Source organism: Cinclus cinclus, chromosome 7 (assembly GCF_963662255.1).
Source record: "Cinclus cinclus chromosome 7, bCinCin1.1, whole genome shotgun sequence".
In the NCBI taxonomy this organism is placed as follows: Eukaryota; Metazoa; Chordata; class Aves; order Passeriformes; family Cinclidae; genus Cinclus; species Cinclus cinclus.
In genome coordinates, this window is record NC_085052.1 from 11,598,072 (window position 1) to 11,622,723 (window position 24,652).

Sequence of the window (24,652 nt, forward strand, 5' to 3'; positions counted from 1 at the left end):
AAGCAGAGATGGGATGTTTCTGAATGATAATTCAAGGAGAGGATGCTAACAGCAGTGTTGTACACAGCAGGTATCTCTTACACTGCTGGAACTTTCCTGCCATGGTACCAGCAGGCTAAACTGATACCCTCACTTGGTGGTAAACAAATATCCATTTGGTAAGACGACCCTGATGTTTGTCCACATGTTTTTTGAAAAGTAAAATCATCTGCAAGCACTTACGAATTTGTTGACATGCTGTAAGTTCATAAACAGAGTCCTCTTCAGTAATTTATTTCAGTCCTTGTGTAACACATCCTGTTTACATTCCAGAGTTTTACCATGTTAAAATACTGGAGTCTGTAAAGCAGAACAGTCCTCCTGGTTTGCTTCATATAAGCAGACCTTTATTTTTTTTTATTTTATGGGTATGAGATGGAAAAAGATTAAGGAAACTACAATTGGATTCCAAGAATGGATCATACCTGTGCAATTCTTTCGAAGTTATGCCCTTTGCTGGGTTATGTGAGTACAAAACCAGCACCTGTGAACTTGCCTGACTTTATTTTTAGTGAAAGCAAAGAAATAAAAGCATCTCTCCATGTTCTTATGCCAGTCCTTTGTGCTCCATCAGGTAAGATTGACTGTATGTTTTTTGGAGTGCTGAACTAGTGACTCCTAATACCAGATCTTAGTTGTTGTGGTTTTGCAACACTGGTGAGGTCAAGTCTAACAACTCCCAGTTATCAGTTCTGTGTAACTTAGGCTACAACATTCCCTTTTGCACAGTATTTTAAGAAATGTGTGATGAATTATTTAACATTCAGTTGCTATATTTTCAGTTGGGTTCAGGGATTCTCAAACAAGAACTTGGCCTTTGTCGACAATCAAACTGTCTGCTACCCTTGTGGTAATTACATCCTCTTCCTGGACATCAAAACAAAGAAGACAAGAGCAGTGCAGTGTCAGACTGGCCAGGTGGGAGCCTTTGCAGCAAATGCCAACAATCAAGTGGTGGCCTTTTCCGACCGGAAGCTGAATCCCCTCATACACATCTACGCTTTTCCAGAACTGAGTAAACTGACAGAATTAAAAGGTAGTGATGTGGTAACCCTCATCATCATCATTTCATCAAAACGATACTTTAATCATCAGTTTCTGAAGTTGTGGGGCTTTTTTGTACAACTTAGAAAACAGGGACTGTTTGTCCCTGTCACAGGACATGTGACAGGGAACTGTCTCATGAAGAGATTCATGGAAAGCAGTGCAAGGAATTTTCCACTGCACTATTTCTATTTAGGTTTAAGCTAGAGAGGAATATGACCATATATTAGTTTTATGAAATATGATCGTATTAGGTTTAGGAAAATGTAGTCCGAATAAGCAATAAAATCATACTGCAGTAGACTTCCATGTAGACTGCTGAAAACCAGATGATAAATCCAGGATGTGAGGGATGAGGGTTCTTCCAGTTAAACTTTGGAGTCCAGGATCTAATGTATGGTTTTTCCTGCTTTGTGTAGCTTCTCTCCTTGGTTTAGTTGCTTACCCTGGTCATGTTTCAGTTCCCTTGCCATTTACATAAGGATCATAATACTTACCTTTTCATGTATATGAATAAAACTATGACTGCAAAGGATTTCATGGGATTTGGGAAAATACTTTACAATTTCAAGGTATTATTGGAAAGGAAATTGAAAAAATTCCAAGCAGTGATACATAGGGAACATTTTTATGATCAAATCAAAAGAATAATCTGCAGTGAAGCAAAGAAATCAAGGGCCTGAAGAAGATTTAAAGAGTTAAAATGGATATAAAGGAAGTGAGAAGAGTATCTGTGGTACTATAAAATGAAATCTGGAAAAATCAAAGACCATGTTCTTTATTTTTACTTTTCAGGTGATGTTCAGCTGGACTACACCTTACTTGCATTTAGTTTTACAGGCCCGTATCTGGCCAGTTACTCTTCAATCCCAGAGTTTGTTCTTTCAGTATGGTAAGAGTAAAAAAAATTCTCTTATACCATTTGTATTTAATTCATATTTTTGTGTGACTACTGTTTTATCATAGATTAAGATAACGAATGTGGAACACATACTGGTTGCCTTTTTTTTTCCTGACTAATCATTGTCTGCAAACTTTCTGTACCAAAATTGCTGTTTATTTTCTAGCATTAGTAGACACTAGGCAAAATGCCTAGCATTAGCTGTAGCAAAGTTATCTTCTACTTTCTTCCAAATTTTGTTTTATGGAGTGCTTCCAGAGCCTCCAGATCTGTTAATTATCTGTTCACTGTTGGAAGCTAAGCACCATGCTGTTTGTGGAAGAAAGTTGCCTGCTGAGAAGAGGGAAAGGGTTCTAAAGCCGATTTGCACTGGTTTGTCCCCCTGGACTGTTCACTGGTCCTCTTAATTACTTTTGCTTGATCTTAGTTCTGGCTTTTAATTTTGTTCAGTGATGACACTAACTTGGATCACTGGGTTAGATCATAATTTCCTGCTCATTGATGTGAAATATTATATAATTCAGTGCAGATGCAGAAAGGTAGAATATTTAATATTTTAATTGTACTGTAAAATACAATCCTGCTCTTGCCTCCATTGCCAGCAAGCTCCCATTGACTTATGGGACTACTCAAATCTGAGCACTTCAAAATAAATGGGGAGGGTGGAGTAGGAGAAAGGCAAGCAAGGACATGTAACAAATAGCCTTTATAGTCTCAGTTTATTGACGATCTTTTCCTGTACAATTATAAGTGAAGATGCAGAAACTCCTAGAATTTCAGAGTAATGAGAGTAGATACTATTACAGATGCCTCTTCTTTATCCCTTCTGAAGAAGAGTAATGTTTGCTGTGAACTCTGCTCATAGATAGTAGTTTAAGAAGGATGCCTGTGAACATTGGAAACCAGCAAAGGCTTACTGGCCTGACAGCTGACACACTTGTCACCTACAGCAGAAGTAACACATGTGGTCCAGTGTGTTCATTGTGTGCTCTTAAACAAAAATGCACCATCCTGAAAGACTTCTCCAGATTATTCTTAAAAGCAGAAATACCTAGAAATGTTTAAATGCTTTAAAGTAGTAGTAATTTCCAAGGCCATACAATTTTAACCAGTTTGCATCAGCATGTTACAACTATCAGCAGGTAATTGTCATAAAAACTATCCTAAGTCACAAAGAATTTAGTAACAAAATACAATTACATTATAATATTAAGCTTAGAATGTGTAATAATTTGAACAGAGATATATGAATTTACTGTGAAATCAGGACCTTCATTTATTGTGATTGGATTTCCTTGATCATTCATGGAAGATATGTGCCTGTATAGGTTTCAGAAATCTCAGTGTTGAGCATTAGATGTCATAACTATGTGACAATTGCACAGCCCCAGTACTTAAAGCAGCTAGTTTGGAATCAGAGGTATAAGAGATATTTTGAAAGATGTCATTCTCCAAGTATAAAGAGCTTGTGGATAACTAAAAGATGCCTTTCATCTGAGATATTGTATCCCTAATATTTATTCTTTCCTGTTCAAAGGAGAAATTTAATGTTGGATTCCTTTTCAGATACATGTTTCACTATAGTTTCATATCTTGATAAATTATCTACTATAAAACCCTGTTTGTGTTATCTGGTAGGTATGAAACAAGAACATACTGAAAGATCTTTAGAAAGCAAGATATGCTGATACCTTTTAAAGTCATAATTGTAACTTATAGCTTCCTGTAATTTTAATGAGGGCTACTGCATACTGAATAATTCCAATTTTTTGCACATGCTGTAAATGTTAACCATTGTTTGCTTTGTGATCATTTCTGTGAGTGAATTTATTACAGCAAGGCTAAGGGATTATACTGAATCCATTTACAGCAGTGTATGCATTTTAGATTTCTCCCTTCAGCAATAATGACAAATACTATAAATGTTATTTAGATTAACAGTCAGACAGATTGTCCAATAAATTAAGAAACAGTTTTAACCATTTTCTTCAAATTATGTGAATCAGTTCTTGGGTAGCACCTCAAAATGCAAATGCCATCAAATATTAATTTGAATATTGAAAAATATGCAAATTAGATGAGGAGACCATAAAATAGGTTATGCTGGACAAAAGAAAAGTCAGCAGAGAAAAGATTCCCAGGCTTCTGTTAGCTACACATAACAGCCCCACACACACTCTACCCTGGTTTGTGCCCAAGTTAGTTAATGCAACTATAGCTTGTATGTCTGCACTCACAACACAGTTACTGTATTACCTAGGTAATTAATCCATAATCATAGGCTTAATATAGTTTGTTTCCTCATTCTCACAACTTCCAGCTGCAAGCATTACAGTCATTATGTTACAGATTGGAAAAAGAAAGGCTGGGGCGCTGAAGAATTAATTGTTTGGGCCCATTTTGATAGTCACTGATTTAACTAATGGAAAAAAAAAATCCATTTCTCATGATCATTGGTCTTTTCACAAAAAGGAGTGCCTGATAATGTTTCTCAAAATGTCAGTTTTGCAATAATTTTCTAGCAGTAATAATTTTATGTGTGGCTAATTAACCACATCCTTTTTATTCTTAAGAGGACCTTACTTGTTTGACAGCAGAAATTTTTTGTCAGTAACAAAATACTTGTTTTCCAAACTGGATCTTGAACATCAGTCCTAATCCCATCCAGACCTTTGCCTTCAACGTTTTAATGGATTTTATTTTCTTTTATTCTCCTTAATGAAGGAACTGGCAAGAAAATATCCTCCTCTGCAGTGAGTCTCAGCCAGGGCTAACAGGAACCTCTCTGAGTTTTAACCCCATGAATTGGCAGCATCTGTGTTTTGTTGCTGAGAGCTCCGTTACCATCTGGCACATTGAAAGGAGCAAGGACGAGTATCACCTTACACGACAGTGAGTGGAGCACCCCTCAGGCTACGAGCAACATTTGCAAGTGTATTTTAATAACAAAGACTAGCAACACACATCTATTTGCAGATGATTTAGTCCCACTTAGTTCACCTAGCAATTGCAGTCAGTAATTGCTAAATCACAACCACTGTAAATCTGTCTAGTCCATCAAGCGAATTAAATTTATTATTTAATTTCTTGGTACTCACATGACCAGATTATGCACACCATGAAGCTAATGCTAATCAGCTGCTTTGGCAGCCTTGATCAAAAGCTGTGTGACTGAATAAAGATAATGCCTGGATTGCTTTTCTGTAAATGGCTGTGTTGAGCGTTGCTTTTGTAGTTATGAAGCCATCAAATTTGGATCAATTTGTTCCCGGTAAACATAGTTAAACAATATCTTGCTGTAATCACAAATTGTACCAAAAACAGTATCAGTTTTTGATGTGATTTCCAACTTCTGTGACTAATTTATAGGTCCAGAGAGGATGGCTCTGTCAATGAAATTCACTGAGCACAGCAAAACTAGAACTTATTTATGCAAAAATGTTTTTTGAGGTTGGTATAAAAGTAGCATGTATCACTCAAGTTGGAGTCATTGATGCATAAAACCTGTGCTTCGATGTGGCAGCTACTCTACCATTCCCAACTGTGTTTAATCTATTTAACTATTAATGTAATCAACAAATTGCCACTTACACAATTACACTAATGAAAGTATAAACAAGGCCTTAGTTTGTGATCTTAAAAAAATACTGAAGGGTTTTGTGCCTTTTGGCTTTACAGAATGCATATAATGCATATGTAAATACATAGGCATACTCATTTTTCCTCCATCACTTTTGCAGAAATAAAGCCTGTTTTGGAAACAGCTTCTCTGTTATGTATCAGCATTTGCCATTCATATTTATTCTCATCAGACTGTGTCTTTTGCCTTTTCACAGCCCTGTGGAGCTCCCTGATGATCAGGGGGCCATGAGTCCTCATGAGGATTTGTTTTTCCCATCTTCTCGTAATGATGATCCATACTATGGCCCTGATTTGCCAGTTTCAGCCATTGCTGGACTGCAAGGAGATGAAGCAGAAACCTTTGTGGTAGTTACTGAGTTTTTTCCCTTTTTACTATTCCAAGTCAATATACTTTCTATACAAATAGGTGTTAATGAATTTGTAATTCTAATGCTTATTAAATACGTACAACCCAGTAAATGGATTTGTTACTTCAACAATATTTCTGAAATCCATTTTGCCAGAAGACTCAGAAAGCACAATGCTTCTGCATAGTGCAATACAGTGTTCAGATGTCTGACATAGGTCCTAGCATATATCTGTGTAGTGGAGGTTTGACTCTGTATCCCAGAAGCAGTATGAAGTGTGTCAGCATTTAATTGTGCCCAAGCTAAAATGACCTGCTGAAAACTTGAAAACTTATTCCCAGCTAAACTGATAGTAATCCTCATGTATCCTTACTTCCCTTTGGGATTGCTTTCTTTTTGATGTTGAAAATGCCTCAAGCTATGGAAGCATTGAAAGCTTTTTTCCAGACAGCAACCCCTGCTTCTGAAATACATTCCCATACCACTGTGTTGGACCTTGTGATCTGTGTCACTTGTATTTTATTATTTACTTTTTATCCTCCCTTGAGGTGCTTCTTTTTAGAGGCTTCAAAAGTGTTCTCATTTTGTTTGAAATTTATTTTCACGTGACTACCAACTAGAAGTGTGAAAACATTTAATTTCAAAATCTAGTAATCTCTTCTAAGATTAAGACCATCAATTTCTGTTTGGTGGTTTGTAATATATATGAGACACCAAAACTAGCTTGCATAAGTTGACACTGGCATTATATACTACATCTTCTCAGTAGACAAATGTGAGTTCTGTGTTAGTGTACAAAGTAAAATCAAAAAATAAACCCAGGAAATTATGTTTTCCTGACCTCATCTTCTTTTTGTTGCCTCATGTTTTCACAATGGTAGATGTTTTTAACTGTGTAACTGGTTCCCAATGATTTTCAGGACAATCAAGAACTATAAAAAAAGTCCTTTAATTCTAAATACATGTGAACTGCTCATACTTGAAATCACTTAGAACATAGAAAGTGAAGATAATACATGCTCATCTAGGGGGCCTTGCTATTTTCTTCTGCCTTACTGCCTCTTAGGTTATGTGCAGATGATGAGCTCTGCAAACCCCACTTTGTTCTTTATTCTGTAAAGTGAATTACAAGAGGTATTGGAGGAAAAGCAGTTCCTGTATTAGGTCCATGAGTCTCAATAAAATTTGTCCTTCAATGGATGTCATTCTGTTCAGTAGTAGTAAGTTCTTATGCTTGAACTTGCAGAACCATTTTGTGAACTATTCCACATGGAAAAGTTTGTACTTTCAACCATACTGGATATAGTACTAGAGATTTCTATAGGGTCTTTGCATTCCCAGCTGCCTTCAGAAAAACCTAGATTTCTTTTTAGCATCTTCAATGTGATTATGTTCTCCTTGTCCATAGAAATATTTCTGGAGTAAAAATAAACTGTTCTAATAGTCAAAATAATGGAAGATTTCATTTTCTTTCAAATTACATGGTAAATATTTTGATATTTATTTATGACAGTTACTTACTGATATTTGTTATGAGAATTATTTACTGTCCAGTTTTCTTAGATGGGTGTATTATGGTTGTCAATATTGGTAGGTAATGAACAACAAGTTACTTAGAAATTATTTTTTTTTCCAGAAATACAGGCTTTTGTTCCTTTTGTAGTGGTGGTATGTCGTTTCCTATGTACTAAACTGTGGGGTTCTACACTCACAGTTTAACACTGGGAGGCAATGCATCTCTTTCTGGCATGCTTTCACCTTGCTCCGGGATATGGTAGCTGAGTAATTTTTTTTAGGACTTGAGTTTATTGTGCCTTACAGCACTAATTCTGTCCTCCAGGCGTGCCTGTGCACATAAACTCCATCTCGCACCGAGCAGAAAAACTGAGCACTCTGAGATCTTCTAAGCCCTGGCAATAGAGGGAATTCACATGTTTATGTCCTGTCAAGTGAAGCACTGAAAAGCAAGCCCGCTGCCAGTCTGCTTGTTTCTGGGAAGTGTGTCAGTGTTCCATACTCCAGAACCACGTCCTGGGGCTGGCTACATACCCGAGTGTAACCACAGTGGGGCAGCAGAGGGAAAGGAATTGAAATATCCTACGGCTTTCAGTCCTTTTATTTCTTGCATGAGATTTTTCTAGATCGGAGTTCGCTGAATGTGCTTTATCACAGAATCACGGAATATGCTGGGTTGGAAGGGCCCCACAAGGATCATCGGGTCCAACTCGTGGCCCTGCACAGGACCATCCCCAGGAGTCACACCCTGTCCCTGAGAGCATTGTCCAAACACTTCAGCTCTGTCTGCCTTGGTGCTGTGAGCCTCTTCCAGTGCCCAGCCAGCCTCTGGGGGAAAACCCTTTTTCTAATGTCCGACCTAAACCTCCCCTGATACAGGCTATTCCCTTGGGTCCGTCAGTGTCACCGCAGGGCAGGGATCAGTGCCTGCCCCTCCTCTTTCTCTCACAAGGAAGTTGGACCTGCAGTGAGGTCTGCCCTCGGTCTCTTCTCCAGGCTGAACAGACAAGTGACTTTAGCTGCTCTTTATACAGCTCCCCCTCTAAACCCTCAGCTATCTTCCCAGTCTTCCTTTGGATACTCTCTAATAGTTTGTTTTCTTTTTTATATTGCAGTGACTAAAACTGCTCACAATGTTCAAGGCGAGGCAGCACCAGTGCAAAGCAGAGTGGGACAATCAAGCCCAAATGAGTTGATTTCATCTCTAGCACCAATTTTATTCCATTGTCTCTTTATAAAACTTTTTTTATAAGGATTCATCATGGATATTTTTTCCCTGATGAGGTGCTACTCAAAAGAGAGAGAAGTTAAAAAAGACAGCATTATTATTATTATTATTATTATTATTATTATTATTATTATTATTATTATTATTATTAACCAGTGTGCTAATGCAAAGTCCAAGAAGCAAACTGGTTTGGGATTTAAATAATCTCATCCTAGGATTTGCATATTTTTATGTGTAAAGATAGATAGTCATGGCAGCAGGTACAGAGGAACGTTGCAGAAATTGTGTTTACCCAGAAAGCTTCTGTTTTGCAGAAGTACAGTTACAACCTTCCCAAAGATTTGTGATGTTCAAGCCTTATAAAATCAGTGAAAACACCTACAGTAGATGTTTCTCTGAGTGATGTAAAGCCCTATTTGCTATAAATTTGTTACTGTCAGCCATACTTGATTCTAAAGTAAATATTGATATACTCTATTTTCGTAACATTTTTCCCCTGAGAAACTAAAAATACTTTGTAAGCATAAATAGAACGTAAGTTATTTACCCACAACCATATTACAAGGGCTTGCTATATTTTGATAATGAAATCTTGGTATTTATCAATCTCTGTTTTATGTTGTCATCACAAGTCCATCCATATTTTCTCTTTTTATAGAACCTTTAGTGAGACACAGGTGTTTTACAGAATTAAATAATCTTTTTTTCACCCATCATATTGTTTAGTGATCCTCACCACTTCTGCACATATGCACGGTGCTTTCAATTCTCTCTTTTCAATGTTCTCCCAAGGTTTTCTTGTGTTTTGTCCCCCTCTTCCCCTCCCTGAATTCTTTTTAATCTGTTTCTTTCTGTCATGGTATTTTTATGACCTCTGTTACTGTTGTATCTGAACAGGCCCCTCTCTGTCTTTAATAATATTTGCTGGAGAATTTCTGTTCTTTGTGGTTTGTGGAGGACAGTTTTATGAGAGTTATTTTATTGAAATGAAAAATTCAAGGCACATGGGAAGTCCAGGTCAGGGATATTTCTAGCACTTATTTGCAGATGACACAAAGATTGATAGGGCTGTTTTACAGAGCGATTTGGATTATAGAATAAGATAAGCTATTCAAACAAAATGTGTTCTAGTACTGCCAGGTATGCAAGAACCACATGTTCATGTTTTGGCTATAAAATAGAAGAATATTCTAACAAGTTTGAAAGGCATTTGTTATGGTGAGGTCATAATAAGTAACCATTTAAACTGGGGCTTCCAGTGCTCTTCTGGGGCATTTGAAGAACCCTCTAAAGGCTCAGTGTGCTGAATTTTATCATAATTCTGTCATTAAAAGTTTGGGAAATGCCCCTGTTATGGTGGATCACTATCTTTGTGAGGATACAGAAGATACTGGAGGGATTTCCAAGCTAGAGATAAATTTGCAACAGATACAAGTGCTGGAGAATAAATCCAGATTTATTTAGTTTAAAAATATAGATAGCTAATTTAAAAATGCACAGTTTTTAATTGGAAATATAATTTATCATTTAAACAAATGTCTAGAGTGAGTAGTGAGTTCACCACTATCTCCAGACATACACTTTTTTTTGAGAATGGTTTTTGTTAAGTTACTGGGTTCAGTGAAGGGATGACTGAATAAAATAATGCTGATGTTAAACGTGATGTCAAACTCTATGAGGTGATGATTGGTTTTTTTTTCCTTTTCTTGAAATGTATGTAACAGCTTGTACAGATATTTGTCAGTTGTTGATTAAACTTTTTTATTTTCATTCTGAAGCCTAGAAATTGTATTAAGACTTCAGTGCATCCCACTGCCCACTGCTGGACTGCAACCTCAGAAATATACATGGGCTGTAAAGAAGGATATGTTTTGGCAATTGATGCTGAGCAATACAGTGTTTCTGTTTTGCAAGAAAAAGCTCCACCTGGTAAGAAATAGTTGAGTGTCTTATTCAAGCAGGGAAGAAAGTAGATAGGTGAAAGCTTTTTGTGCTTTCTACCATTCTTCTGTTTGGTACTTACAGAAATTATAAAGCTGTTTTGTAGAACCGTATTTTTTTATTAGTACAGTAAACATATGAGAATGTCTTTTGAGATTATGTGGGGGTGTTTTTAACACCCAATAACTCACTTTCATTTTTCTTTGTGGAAAAAAACCAACCAACCAACCAATGAAAAAAAAAACAAAACAAAAAAACAAACAAAAAAACCTAAATACATCAAAATTTATTAAATTAACTATATTTCCAGGAGTCCAGATCTTATTAATCAGCCCTCCTAGATTAACATTAAACCATTAATACACTAGCTACTAATAGGAGTACTAATACCAGTACCTTTTATCAACTAGTTAAGTACCACTAATTTATTTTGTTTTGCATGAAATGTTGTATAGTCTTCATTTGCTGTGTTAGATAAAGTTAGAAGTGATCTTTGAAGGCTTATGAGTCTTCAAAAAACAAAACTGAAGCAATGTGGTTTAATAGCATTCCCTAGTGCCAGCTCTTAAATAGACTATCCTATAATTAAAACAAGGCTGCAAACACTGCCAGGCTTTACTGCAGAATATATGAAGCACAGAAGCTATCTTTGGATTCAAAGAAAGAAGTCTTGTTTTAATTTATTCTGGAATGGGAGGACCTCTGATTGATTGCAATTCACCAACGTGGTTTGTGTGCCCTGTATATATTTCCACCTGTCTTTTTTATTTGGGAGCTTTAGCAGGCTATGACTGACTAAAGTTTCATGTCAAGGGAAACCCATTTCAGACTTTCTTTTTCTCATAATCCTGAGGTGTTTCCTCTGCTAATGCCACTTCCCTTCTGTGCCCATTCAGAGGGCTCGTAAATGGATGATGCTGAGACACAGCCAACAAAAATTGTTCCTTAGGCAATCTGTACCACGTCATCCTTTAATGGGATGGAAGGTGTCAGTCCTGTGGTGCACATGAAGTTCATACTTTGGTCAGGTCTAGGAGGAGTACTGGAATATACTTCTCCTAGCATAGAGCTGTTTCCCCAACAAGCACTGAATTAGTGGTAATAGCTAATCTCCTGGTAATCTTATTTTCTTCTGTTTACATGTAGTACATGATTTTTGAAGCTGCAGCAAGTACTCCGATTTAATTTTTGATAGTTAACACCAAAATGGAAGGCTGCTTTTAAAACAGCCTAACAAACCAGTTTTATTTTTCTTTTTGAAACTAGACTATTAAATTTAGCAAATCAGGAGTTGTAAATCATCAAGAAATAAAAACCTAAGGTATGACCAGAACTGTTTTTGTTAGTTGAGTAGAAGGCAACAAGAATATTGGCCATCTGGGCTTTTTCTTGCCCTGTGTATTTGTCTTTGAGTCCTGTCCTAAAATTGTATAACAAAATGCTATGTATTTATATTATACTGAAGCTTCTGCTTAATTTAAAACAGACTGCAATCTGTATCTATTTAGCAGAATGCTTAAGTGCATGGCCAGCTTTGAGCACATGCTGAATTCCTGATATGGTGCTGCAAACAGAATTATAAGCAGCCACAACATTTCACTTAGGCATTGTTTTCAGAGTGGCTGAATTTTCCTGGTAAGTGTATCTAAAAAAAATAAATCATTGTTAGAAATAAGAATACCATAACTTGGTACTAGAAGGAAGATAAATCTGCATCTCCACTCTCCACACCAAGTTCATGTTATCTCCTTTTTACACCTGTAAGCTGAATAACAGAACTGTGCCTGCTCAGTTGCATAGGTGGTAGAAATGGTAGATATTGAGGAAGAATGCACATTTTTCATTTAGCATACTGAACGTGGCCTTTTGTTCAGTAGAGTGGAATACAGCTGACTTGTACTGCAATATTGACCTACAAACAAGGTTGACATTATAATTTATTTTTTTTTTTGTGCAGAGTTCATGCAGAAAATAGCAGATGTGGTGTCGTATATTCGTAGAGAAGTGAAGAAAAAGAAAGGTATTTCCACGTTCAAATGAAGCTAATAGATTTTTTGAGCAGCATTGCTGATGTCTGGGAGTAATTGTAGGTTAATACAGCTGGAAGCCACTGGTTAGAAAAACTCATCTCACACTGGCCTCTGTAAGACACATTGTTGGCAATCTTATGTGTGTTTACATGACAAAAGATTAATAGCTTTTGTGCTAAGAGACAGCCAAATTAAAAGCCTCAGGAGAAACAGTGGCAGTGGAAAAAATTCTGTTTGTTCTAATTTAAATTGGAATAAGTGGTGCTAGAATAGGTTCCCTACTGTTTAGTTTTAGCATTTGTTTACAACTGCAATCACTCATAATTTATCTGAGTTAGGATTTATTGGGGGGGGGGGGGGGGTGGTCTAAAACACTTTGTTTTGGGCACCACAGTACAAAAAACACAGGAGGGGTGAAGTTCAGCACATTTCCACAAAGGTTGTTACAGTCTTAGTACATGACACACAAATTTGGAGTGAGAAAACTGTGTTTGTTCAGCCTGGAGAAAAGGAAGTGATGGGTTTTACTATTGCTTTAGCTATCCAATGAAAGGTTACAGAGAAGATGCAATAAAAGGACACAGTTTGCATCAACAGGCTTTCTGGGTATATATTAGGAAATAAATACTTTCACAGTGAAGGTAGTCAGACATTGGGACAAATTGCCCTGAGAAGATATGGAATTTCTGGTTTTGGGTATATCCAAATCTTAGCCGATACAACTCTGGACAACATAATCCAATTGTGAAGTTGGTTCTGAGTTTGAAGTCAGCTCTGTAGTGACCAGGAAGTTGGATTAGGGGACTTCTAGGAACCCTTTCTATAGAAATGACTCTATGATCTTTTTTAACTCACAAATAAATAGTAAATTATCCCAGATTTGGAATTGCAACACATTGTTGAAATAAATTAAATTTGATATTTTATGTTGGTTTTGTGCTTTCAGGTGGCAAACCAAGCAATCTGCAGAAACCAGTTTTACTTGCCATGGCATTTTGTAATGAGGGACTATATGCAGCTGGATGTGTAAGGCGTCCTTTATGCTTTTAACTTACTCTGAGTGTGTGAAAATCTACATTCAAATTGAGTATATTTGCAGAGTTCACTGCAAAGACAGAAGTTAGGAAAGAGTGAGGGGCTGCAGGACTATAAAATTCTTTTCTGGTGTTGACTATATTATTTTGTTAAGGCTTTACACAGAGTGTGAAAAGATTCCATTTTTGTACTCAGGCAATAACAGAGGACAATCCTGGTTTTATTTAAGAATACTGTAGAGGAACAGAAAGGAGAATAGACAAAAAATAGGAAAGGAGAGAAAATGGTCAATAGAATTATCAAATTATTTTGTGTAAAATCTAACTCAATATCTAACCCAGTCTGACAATGCCATTGTACATTCCTGCTTAAGTGAGGGACAAATTCTTACAGTGTCTCAAAAACAATGTGAAATCTAAAGTATTACCTAATGAGAGAATCTGTTATCAAACATGGACTGTCAGTAAGAATTGTATTGAAGAACACCTTCATGTTCAACAGATTTATTATTTCAGTTTAGAGTCCTTTTGATTTAAACATACTAAAGACAAATGATGCCACTGGGGATGGGATGCAGTTAAACACTGCTGCTCAAGTGATTTTCAGAAGATCTTGCAGTTTAGTTTGCCAGATAGTATAAGTGACATAGACCTCACGTGAATTTGTACTTTTCTGCACAGGAGGGCATTTTAATCTTTTATCACATCAAAGATCTGCAGTATGAGATAAAAATCTGTGCTGATATCTCACAGCCCATATCCAGCCTCATATTTTCTCCTGATTACACCAGTCTGCTGCTTGTCACTGACCAGGTACAACATTTGAGATAACAGCACTACATAATGGGATATTCCTGGGATTTTATATGAATATGCTGATACTATTAGTACAAAATGTTTAATGTAATCATGCAAGGCAGCAAATTATATCAGAGGTGAACATAGTCCATTCTGTGTTTTTACTGAGAATTGGAAAGACTTTTAATGAAGCACAGAACAATTGTCTCCTACAGATGGTGGAATATAAATCTAACCTAATATAAACCTAAGCTAGTGTTGAGATTTCCCAACAGAAATCCTTGTGGGTGTACAGCTGAGTACATGTTCAGAGTCTCTCATGTGTCCAAGTCATGAATCTTCTGGGCCTGAATTCCAGGCCTGATGTGTCCCTGCACAGGGAGAAAAGTGTTGCTTGGGTGTATCAACTACTCTGACTCTGCAGTAGAGTTGTTCTCTGTACAGACGTGAAGTTTTGTGTTGGTGTAGAATATTTTTTCATTTCTGGAGTAACATGAAATTGGGTGTGTTTAAATTATTTTATTAAAGCAAGATTGTGAAACAAAACTTCTTGAAAGTGTGGTTAGCTGGAGTGCTCTAAAAGGAACTAACATCATCTTCAGCCAGTGTAAATTAATATAATCCACTGAACTCAGGTGAATCCTGCTGGGCACTTTTTACCTCAGGTTAGAGTCAAATATAAAAGTTTAAAGAGTGAAGCACAGAAAGATGGGGGGGATTTTTTTTTAAGTCTTAGAAAGCTTCTAATGAGAAGTTTCATAGTCCAGTGATGGATTATTTCTCTTTATTTGTCAGGGGACAGTTTATAGTTATAGACCTGTCCGTAGTGGAGAAGCTGTCAAACTCTTGGACACATCCAGCAGTTGTTTTTTGGCAGCTGATTTTCTTACTCCAGGGAACAACTACTGTGTGGTAAGAAATTGTATTATTTCTAATTTAGAAAAGTATTTCTTTTCAGGTAACCAATATGTTGCTAAGGCACAAAATGAAAAGCCTTGCAGAAATCAGGATTGTTCTGATATTTGTTATATTGTGAAACCTCTCATTTAGGAAGTAAATGGCATTCATTTAGCTATAGTCTATAAAAGGGTCAGAACTTGCCTTGGAATGCAGGTTGGATAATATATGTTGTATTGGTTCTGCTGCTGATTTGTGTGACTTAGATTGTTCAGGAAGATAGCTGAGCAAAAGATGGATTCAGTTTAGAGAACTGATGTCCATCAATTGCTACTGATCTTTTTTGCCCTCTGCACAGATTGGAATGTCCTGAGAGATATCTCTGTGCTGGGTTCAGGGACAAAGAGGGCCTTACTCTTTGTTCATCATTAGCACAGGAGGGCTAAATTTTACCTGACTGTATATGAATAGTGTGAATGCTCTCTAGCCTTACTTCTTGTAAGCCTTACTACTTGTAACTGTGGAATTACAAAATTACCTGGATATAGGAAGAACTCAAGTATTGTTTTGATCTCCATCATTTTTGATGTGAGAAAATGAGACCTCTCATCAAGGCCTTTCCTATCCAAATAAAATTCTAAGAAGGTTGTTCTGTTGCTGGCAGAATGGCAGGAGTGCTAATACTGATCAAGCTAACAAATTTTGCCCTAAATTGTCTCGTTCTGCTTGAAGCTGCAGGAACGCATGCAAATTTTTTAAAGTATTCCTTAAGCAGGTGTACCTTGCAGCACCTGGATTTAATGAAAACCTAAATAATCCCAAGTGAAACAGTAACCCTTAATCTCCTATGCTCATCAATTAGAGAATCTATATTCTATAGGAGATCATTAATCACTTCTGGAGTATTTGGTTATGTCATCCTCTTTTGACTCTGTTTTTCTCTGTTCAACAGTCTGTAACAATTTCAGGTGAAGTACAAGTTTGGTCCTTGGAAGATGGAACTTTCCTCAGCAAGCTAAACCTTGGTATTGAGGTACATGTAACCATTAGTTTATATCATGACCGATCCTTAAAATTTTCTGTATTTTCCAATTGATAGCATAATATTACACAGATTTAGATCAATCAGTGCTGAGGACAGCTCAGTAATGTCTTTGAGCAACCCATGGATGAGATTTAAATATTATCTTTCAGAATGTTTCCTTGAGCTAATCCTGTCATGTGTTTATCTTGACTGCAAAGCAGAGGAAACATTTCAGCCAAATGTCCTCCTGTTGCGTCTTTAAGCACATCTTTATAAAAAATATCTACATTTTATAGTATTCCTTTTCTTTTTAATGAGTAATAGAAAAGTTTCAAAAGTATAAAAGCTAAATGCCTTGGCTGATAATGAAAAAGAGGCTTTAAGAATTGAGTTGATAAAAGTATTTCAAACTGCTAATGCTTTGTCCTGATTTAAGATGCAGTCAAACTCTGAAATCTGACATAGTAAGGAAAAAAATCCCTTTCTCTAACAGCTGTACACACAACAGTGCACTCATTCTTTAATTTAGATGAAACTCCTTTCACTTAAAATATGCAGAGTGGATATAATGGTTGTTTTTCCTCTGGAAAGAACAGAATTAACTTTTGATGTATAGCTACAAAGCATAGATAAAATTTCCCTTATGTCTCTAAATATTTTCTTTGTTAAAAACATGTTTTTTAAATAAACCACTTGGGGTTTCTTCTTCAAATTTTAGGGACTCTTAAAGAGCAAAAGAAATTGCATACTAACAAATAGCATAGCATATAAAAAATATGTTGAACTGTTAAGTATCTTCTACTTCTCAACTAGGCAACTTCTATGGCTTGCTGTCCCTCCTCCAACAGTGTTGCTATAGGGACCCAAATAGGTCAAATCTGTTTCCTTGATGTTACCAAAGCTGAAGCTCCACGGGTTGTTCATAGAACTTCTCTTTCCAAACTTCCAGTGTTGTCTTTGCAGTAAGTATGTTAGTAGGACAGAAATATTGTCAATTTACTACTTCAGTAATGGTATTAGTTGAACAAAAAAATTTGACATTTTTATTCTGCAAATTAAAAAATAACATATTTTAACAGCTTCTAAGTTTTTTCAGCATATTCTGAATTGCTTGTAAGAGATAGTAGCAGGATTTATATGAGAGACATGTAAAAAATTTGTATTTTAAGAAGGTTTAACTGAACACAGAAGACACTGATGTATAAGATCCTTTCTGAAAATCACCAAATGCATTAATTATGCACAATTCCATGTATCTGACTTTAGAGGGTTATTTCTCACTGAATATAAATTTAAGGTTTTGTGAAATTAAGTATAAGCCTTTTGCTCATCTCTTTCTATATGGCAGATTTTTGCTACCATTGCTAATTATTCATTAAAGTTCTGGAGATTACCAGTTCTCTTGAAATTAGCTCTAGTGATCTAAAAGGCTTTTTTTGTTGGTCAGGGTATTTTGTTGGTTGGGTTTCCCACCCCCCCAATTATTGAAAAATCTGAGAGTATTTTACTCTACTTTGCAAAAGATAGAATGGATTCTGAACTGTTAAACTTTAATATAAATCTGCCTGTTATTTGAGATTCAGATGTATCCCTTTTCACAACTACCCAAGACAGAATTTTAAAAATAGACACAGAAAGCAACTTGTTCAAAATCAATGCAAAGATGTTTTTCTTCCAAGATAGTATCAAGATCTCTGTAGTAGTTTTATTTCTAGAAAAAGTGAATGTAAAAGAAATTCTGACTTAACAAAGCTGTTAATGCAGACTGCTGTGGAGTATGATCAGCTTTAGATTGACCAGCCACTCAATTAGAAACTGCACTCATAGCACTGGACTTTATATCTGGCCCTTAACCTGTAAACCCAGAAGCTGAAATTTATGTTTATACACTCAGTGAAGTCAGCAAGTAATGAGAGTGAAATTATTTGACTCCCTTTACTGACTGCATTTAAATGATTTCTACTTGGATTTGCATTTTACCTAGTTATGATCAGAGTGGCCAGTTCCTCATTGCAAGAGCTACAGAAGGACACATCTTTATTCTAGATGCTCATCCATCAAAATTATTCCAAGTTCTGGGATATATAGGTAATACATGCAACATTAATTACCTTTTCTTTTCTCTACTTTCTCCATTTTAAGTATACTTGTCAGCCAGGACAAGCCATTCAACCTCATTCTACTCATGGTCTTGGAGGACTAAACATATTCTTCCCACCTATTTTGTAAGGGCCAGAGTTCTTTTTGAGATTTTTTGTTTTGGGGAGTCTGGTTGGTTGGTTTTGGTTTTTTACGTTTTTTTCCCTTTGTAGTTTTAGTTAGGGAATGTACCAATATTAGCTTTCTTTCAGAGTATGTATAAGTCACAGGTAAAAGAATTTATTAGATGAGAAACTGATCACAGTTCCAGCACTAAAGTGATGGCAAAGAACTAAAGAACTTTGTGAGAATTTGGACTAAAAAACTCTAGGTTATGATCATTGTGTGAAATTTCTTGTTGCAAATTTCTACCATAGACATCTTTAACATGAGGACTGCTGAAATTGTCCGCTTTGCTGGTTGATAGTAAGGAATAAAACATTATTCGTTTTAACTCATAGAAAAAATTGTAATTTGTGAATTTATTCTTCCAAAAATGATATTCTTACAGATAATATATGTGTGTATTGATATCCACTATAATTTTAAGTATCAAGGAAAGTATTGTATCATTTTAATTGGTTTAACAAACAGAATTTTATCCCTTTAAATAACTTTCGTAATTTGCCTGATCATGTTCTCATTGTCTGGAGGGTTTGTTAGGGGAGGGTTTTTCTGTACTTTATTTGGCAGTTATCAGCAAACAGCCTCAGAATTGCTCACCATTCAAGCTGGAGGTAAATTCAGATTTGACTATTTAATGTAATAATAATGTTCTGGTGCTTAGGGATTCCCAGCACCCAGTGCCTCACGTGGAGCTGAGGGCATGCAGCACTCCTGAGCTGTGTTCCCAATGGAGAACGTTTTGTGTCACAGGATATTGTAGTAAAAACATGTTACCATGCCACAGTAACAATTTCCATTGGTGTTCCTTACTTGCTTCAGTGCTGGAAGATGATGTGCTCCATCTTTCTGTAATTTCTGATTTAAAGAATGACTTAGCTGAAGTGATGGTACTTCTTAATGTAGCAGAGGTCCAACAAGCAAGACTGGAAATTTTTCATCTGCCTTCAGCAATCAGAACAGGTAAAAATTGAAATATATACTAATATTTTCTAAGGCAATAAGCCTAGTGTCAGATTTTCAAGTTGTTTATTCAAGTAATTTTTAAAAATTTTAAAAGGCCCTACATTTTACAAACTTTTCAAAAAGTAGTTTTGTATTTTTCAAAGTTATTATTTTCTTTAAAAATCACCAATATTCTACTTATTTTTGTGTCTATTTTTAGATGTATAAATGGGGCTTTATTTTCAAAGCTGCTGAAGATCTACAATTATTGTCTTAATTTCAATTTTATATCAGGTGCCTTATCAGTCTTAATTTCAGGTGTTCCTTTAAAGCTTAAATTAGGGAACTAAAAATAATAAAATGTCCTTTTGAAGATGTAAATTGCAGTGTTTTAACCAGTACCACCCAGGCTGTGTGTTCCTCATAGCAGAGATTCCTAAAACAAGTTCTAGATGAAGGCAATGGTGACATGAACCTGTATGCCAACTAATTAGCACTGGTGACATAAAACTCAAGAAGCAGAGTAAATAAGTTTATTCATATATAAATGCATACATATACAAATGTATGCAGACAGTCACATCACTGTGGTTAAACTGTTTCTAGTACTTCTTCAGAGCCAGTAGAGATATTGCTCTGCTTCACTGCAGTGTGCTGCATCAGCACAACTCACTGAGTTGGTGTTAAATCTAAGTATCTTAATTTCCAGTCTCTTCCCTGAAAACTCATATCATGCTCACTCCTTGATGAGGATCATGTTCATAATTACATGATACACAAAGCACCTGTATTCGTGGTAGTCATGCCTCTTCCTCCCTCTTTGTTTTGTCTTTTAGATACTGATAGGTACGTGAACGAACAAGGAATGTTTAAAGCTAGTGAGCTGAAAAAGGAGCAGTATCATCTGGATTGCCCTTTGAGCTCAGCAGTCAGACTGAAAGATAACACTGTGTATGGCTACTGCACCTGTGCACCTTTCATCTGTAAATACCACCTCTCTGAAGAGGTAACTCTCTGAAGTTGCATTATTTTGGGTGGTGGTTAAATACCAGCAAACAAAGGCTGTAGATGAAAATAGCAGGATATTATCTTAAAGAAACCCTCTCTCCACTCAAAATACTTACTCCATCCATACATCAATTTTCAGTATCTCACCACTTGCTTAGAAACCTGGCAAAAGTAATGTCTTTGTTCTATTATATTGGTTCTTAAAATGCACACAACTTGCAGGCACTTCACAGGTGGCCGCTGTGCTGGAGCTGTGGGTTTGTGCAGTCTGCTGAGTAACCTCGACATGCAGCTCCTGAAGGGACTGTGCACTTGTCAGCCCAGGAGTCTCAGACACAAACCCATCCCAGTCTCACAATGAAGCAGTGAGGCTTCAGGAAGCCACTGTCACTGCCTGCTGAGGAGCTGCAGCTCTCTGCAGCTCTCAGGTCTCCCACAGTTCAAGAGTCAAGACAGGTAAAAAAGTGAATTCTAAAGGTCACCATTCTTCCTTGACACGTCCTATCCTTTCTGAGCCAAGAAATTCAGGTTTGAACATACTGCATCCAGACCCTTTTGCAGAGATGAGAAGCAAATCAGCAGCACAGCAATGGCACTACTTCCTCAGCTCAGTAATCCAACAACAGTTAAAACTGCAATGCATGTGGTAACCCATAAACCTCTCATTAATTTTCTCAGAATGGCATAGATACCATCTGAACTGCTGCTAACCTTTTGCTTGTTTGACAGAATAAGTTGGAAGATCCATCAGTATTTTCATCAGAAAAGAAGATCCCTAGCAAACAGTTTGGATCAGGTTTGCTCTGTTTATCACCCAACAGCCAGTGGCTGGCAGCAGCAGCCAAGGATGGTGTTTTATTTATCTACAATACTTCTACTCTGGTAGGTGGGCATCTGGGCACAGGCTTTGTTTGATTTATGAGACAGAAGTGTGAAAATTACTTCCTTTAACTGTAAACTATTCCTCACTTGAATAGAAGATGTTTGAGAAAAATTTATGATGAAAATGAACTGACATAGCATTATACAAGACAATTGTTTTTATAATGCATATGTTTGCAGTCATACAAACCACTACTTCCTTCTTCAGTAAATCTTAGTGTAGATCTCTTTGCTACTATTCTTACCTCCTGCAAAATCAATATACTTCAAATTTGTCCCATGTGTAGTCAGACCTTTTAAACTTAAAATCCCTGGTATTTTATGTGCTTTGTATTGCTGTTTTGTATTGACTTTTATCTCAAAATAATAAAAAACCCATTAAAATGTTTTTAAAATTTAAGTAATAAAAATAATTTGAAGACATACTCCATTATAAAAATGTATTTGCTGATACTGCTTCTGTTACATCTCTAGGATATACTTGCTCAAAAGCATTGTCACTCATACCAAGGAGGAGGAATCAGATCCATGGTATTCTCCCTGGATGGCAATTTCATCCTAGTAAATGGTGAAAATGATTGTGCCCTGGTGTGTCTGAAATGGAAGTATGTAAAAAGTGGCAGACCAATATCAATTGTGTCATTTCTTGTATCCTGATAGATTAATTTGTGCATCTGCTTGTGATTCTAGACTTTCTTTTTCTTAATCTCAAAGTAAGGAGAAGAACTGGAGAGAAATAAAATCTTTTCTCTCATCCTTCGAGGCAGGCTAGCCTCCCTAGCTCAGGAGGTCTTGTACTTTGGGTCTGATTGCAGCACAATGTAGAGATATATAGTATCTTCTGAGAAGTATTACGTGATACTTCTTATCACTCAGAAATCAGCTCTGGAAAGGGCTCTCTGGGGATGTAAGGGATGTAATCTCCTGAGATACTATTTTAACTCAGTGATAAAGAGACATCACAGCTTTAATTGGAATTCTACTGTGGCTATAGAGAGCTCTTAGCAGACATTAGGAGTAAGAGACACTTGAAAGTACAGCTTTTCTGTAAGAAAACAGATGTTCAGGTAGATGCATAGATTAAAGATGACTCTGTCAGAGCAATATTCCTAATATGGGTATTCCATCTTTCAGAAGTTTTACTTCTTTGGAGAGTTTACTTAATTATGCAATTCTAGAACTCAAACAATACTAAAATATTGATTAACCATTCTTAAGCAACTTAATAATTGTGCTATAAAGGATAGTTATTACTTTGTCCTTTTCCATAATATGCAAAAATACATTTCTTCCCTTTCTGTTTACCAGGGAGAGAAAGGAAACTGAAGCTGAGGAAGCTGCTCTTTACTGGCAATCTCTACATGATATACTGAACAAGTCTACTTCAGATGAAAATTCTGTTTTAAAATCTATGGCAGAATGGAAGTTTGACCCAGAATCCACATCAAAATCAATTCCAGTAAAGAAATCTAATGTGCTTTTTTTATTTTTACAGGAGGAAAAAAGAGCTTGATCATTATTCTAAGATTGTACATGATAAAAATTGTCTTTAATATATAGATCTTTTTGTGAAAGTGGAAGAATACCCCTGAGGATAGGTGAAATATGCTTAAATAGTAATTTGTGGAAGAGTACTATCAAAGAAATAGGGTATTTATGTGAAGATGATATTCACATCTTCAGTTTCACTTGGTTTCCTCAGTCACAGAAAACTGTGTGAAAGTCAGTTTCTCCTCAGGTGAAATTACGTGTCCTTCCCAGTGTGATGTTACTGCTATACACTATGTGTTAATAATTGTATGTTTTTCCATTGAAATCAATCAAAATAGTGATTACAGAGCTTAGTCCAGTCAATCATGTCAGTTAAAAGGCTTTGCATGATAGCAAGGGTTTGCAGGATCAGATCTGGGGACTGGTTAGGCAACAAAAATGTAACACCGTTTAATTTGGTGGTGGTGGTGGAGTTGGTGGTGTTTCTAATGGGAATCCACTTTTTCTTTCATTTCCTACTTCCTTTCACTTGCTCTCTAAGTACCTGAGCTAGATGGTATATCCTTAATATAAACATCAGGAGGCAACACTGAAATCTTTTAATGCACAGGTGACAGAAGAAGATGAAAACATCACAAATACCGATGACATGACATGGATAGGCCAGAAAATGCAGAAGGTACTTTAATAGAACAAGTATTAATCAAAGCCAGAGTTTTCAAGGGTCATTAGTACTTAGGGCACCAAAGTATTTGCTGTGAAGGGATCTAGTTTCAAAAGCTTTTCTCACACTTGGCCCTTTCTTTAACCACTGTGATCTAGGCTTTTAGAAATTCTAGGCCAAGGTTACAAACACATGAGAGAAGGTGCCTAGCACAAAAGGAGCTCTGAAGACCAGAAGACCACTTCTAAACAAGGAGTGTACAAAAAAAAAAAAAAAAAAAAGCAAAGAAAAAGAAGGGGGGAAAAAGCCTGACAAATTCAGTTCTTTTAGAAACTTAAATACTGCCTGTCAAAAAGTTGTCAGGAAGATTATTACCAGAAAACAAGCAGGTTGCTCAGTGAAAAATGAAAATTTTCAACAATGAAAAATCTAAGGATTAAAAAATTCTGGGAGTAGAATTTATGCAATGTGTCTGTAAGCATTGCACTTGTAATTATGTCTTTCTTTAGTATTTTCTTTATTTCGAGCGCTACTGCCATACATCCAGTTTACAATGTGACCTGGCTGTAAAATCTGTTTTCACTTGTGCAGTTCTAAGGATCCTTCTATTGAATTAGGTTTCTGTCTGTTTCAGTTATTAACCCCTCTGGCATTTTATTTTCTGTACAGATAATGTTCCTTTAGATTACTTCAGTATGTTTTTTCTCTTGCCTTTTTTTTGCCTTTCAACCATGCATTTGTTGTATGTCAGGTTATGAGAGAAGAGACTCGGAGATTTGCTAACCAAAAGGAAGAGCTGCAAATGGGAATTAAAAAGCTGCGTGAAACTGTGAGTTTCTTACAAGGGTAATGGCTCAGCCTCCCAGTTTTGTTTACAAGAACACTTCCTTTATGGCTGTGAGCTCCAGTACTCAGTTACATTTTTTGTCATAAACTCTGAGCAAACAGATATTAAGGCGA

General features: G+C 36.3%; 1 protein-coding gene across 1 annotated transcript in view; it reads left to right on the forward strand.

The window, feature by feature from the left end:
• Nucleotides 1-24,652, forward strand: part of CFAP43 (cilia and flagella associated protein 43) — a 42,393-nt gene that overhangs the window by 1,128 nt on the left and 16,613 nt on the right. Inside the window, exons 2-20 of the mRNA XM_062496635.1 lie at nt 822-1,075; nt 1,879-1,975; nt 4,709-4,876; nt 5,821-5,971; nt 10,495-10,645; nt 12,615-12,677; nt 13,634-13,713; nt 14,403-14,534; nt 15,315-15,431; nt 16,369-16,449; nt 17,254-17,402; nt 18,425-18,528; nt 19,525-19,665; nt 20,484-20,653; nt 21,385-21,537; nt 22,012-22,142; nt 22,846-22,996; nt 23,639-23,707; nt 24,444-24,521. Coding sequence (XP_062352619.1) covers nt 822-1,075; nt 1,879-1,975; nt 4,709-4,876; nt 5,821-5,971; nt 10,495-10,645; nt 12,615-12,677; nt 13,634-13,713; nt 14,403-14,534; nt 15,315-15,431; nt 16,369-16,449; nt 17,254-17,402; nt 18,425-18,528; nt 19,525-19,665; nt 20,484-20,653; nt 21,385-21,537; nt 22,012-22,142; nt 22,846-22,996; nt 23,639-23,707; nt 24,444-24,521 — 2,440 coding nt within the window. The remainder of the gene's footprint in view (nt 1-821; nt 1,076-1,878; nt 1,976-4,708; nt 4,877-5,820; nt 5,972-10,494; nt 10,646-12,614; nt 12,678-13,633; nt 13,714-14,402; nt 14,535-15,314; nt 15,432-16,368; nt 16,450-17,253; nt 17,403-18,424; nt 18,529-19,524; nt 19,666-20,483; nt 20,654-21,384; nt 21,538-22,011; nt 22,143-22,845; nt 22,997-23,638; nt 23,708-24,443; nt 24,522-24,652) is intronic.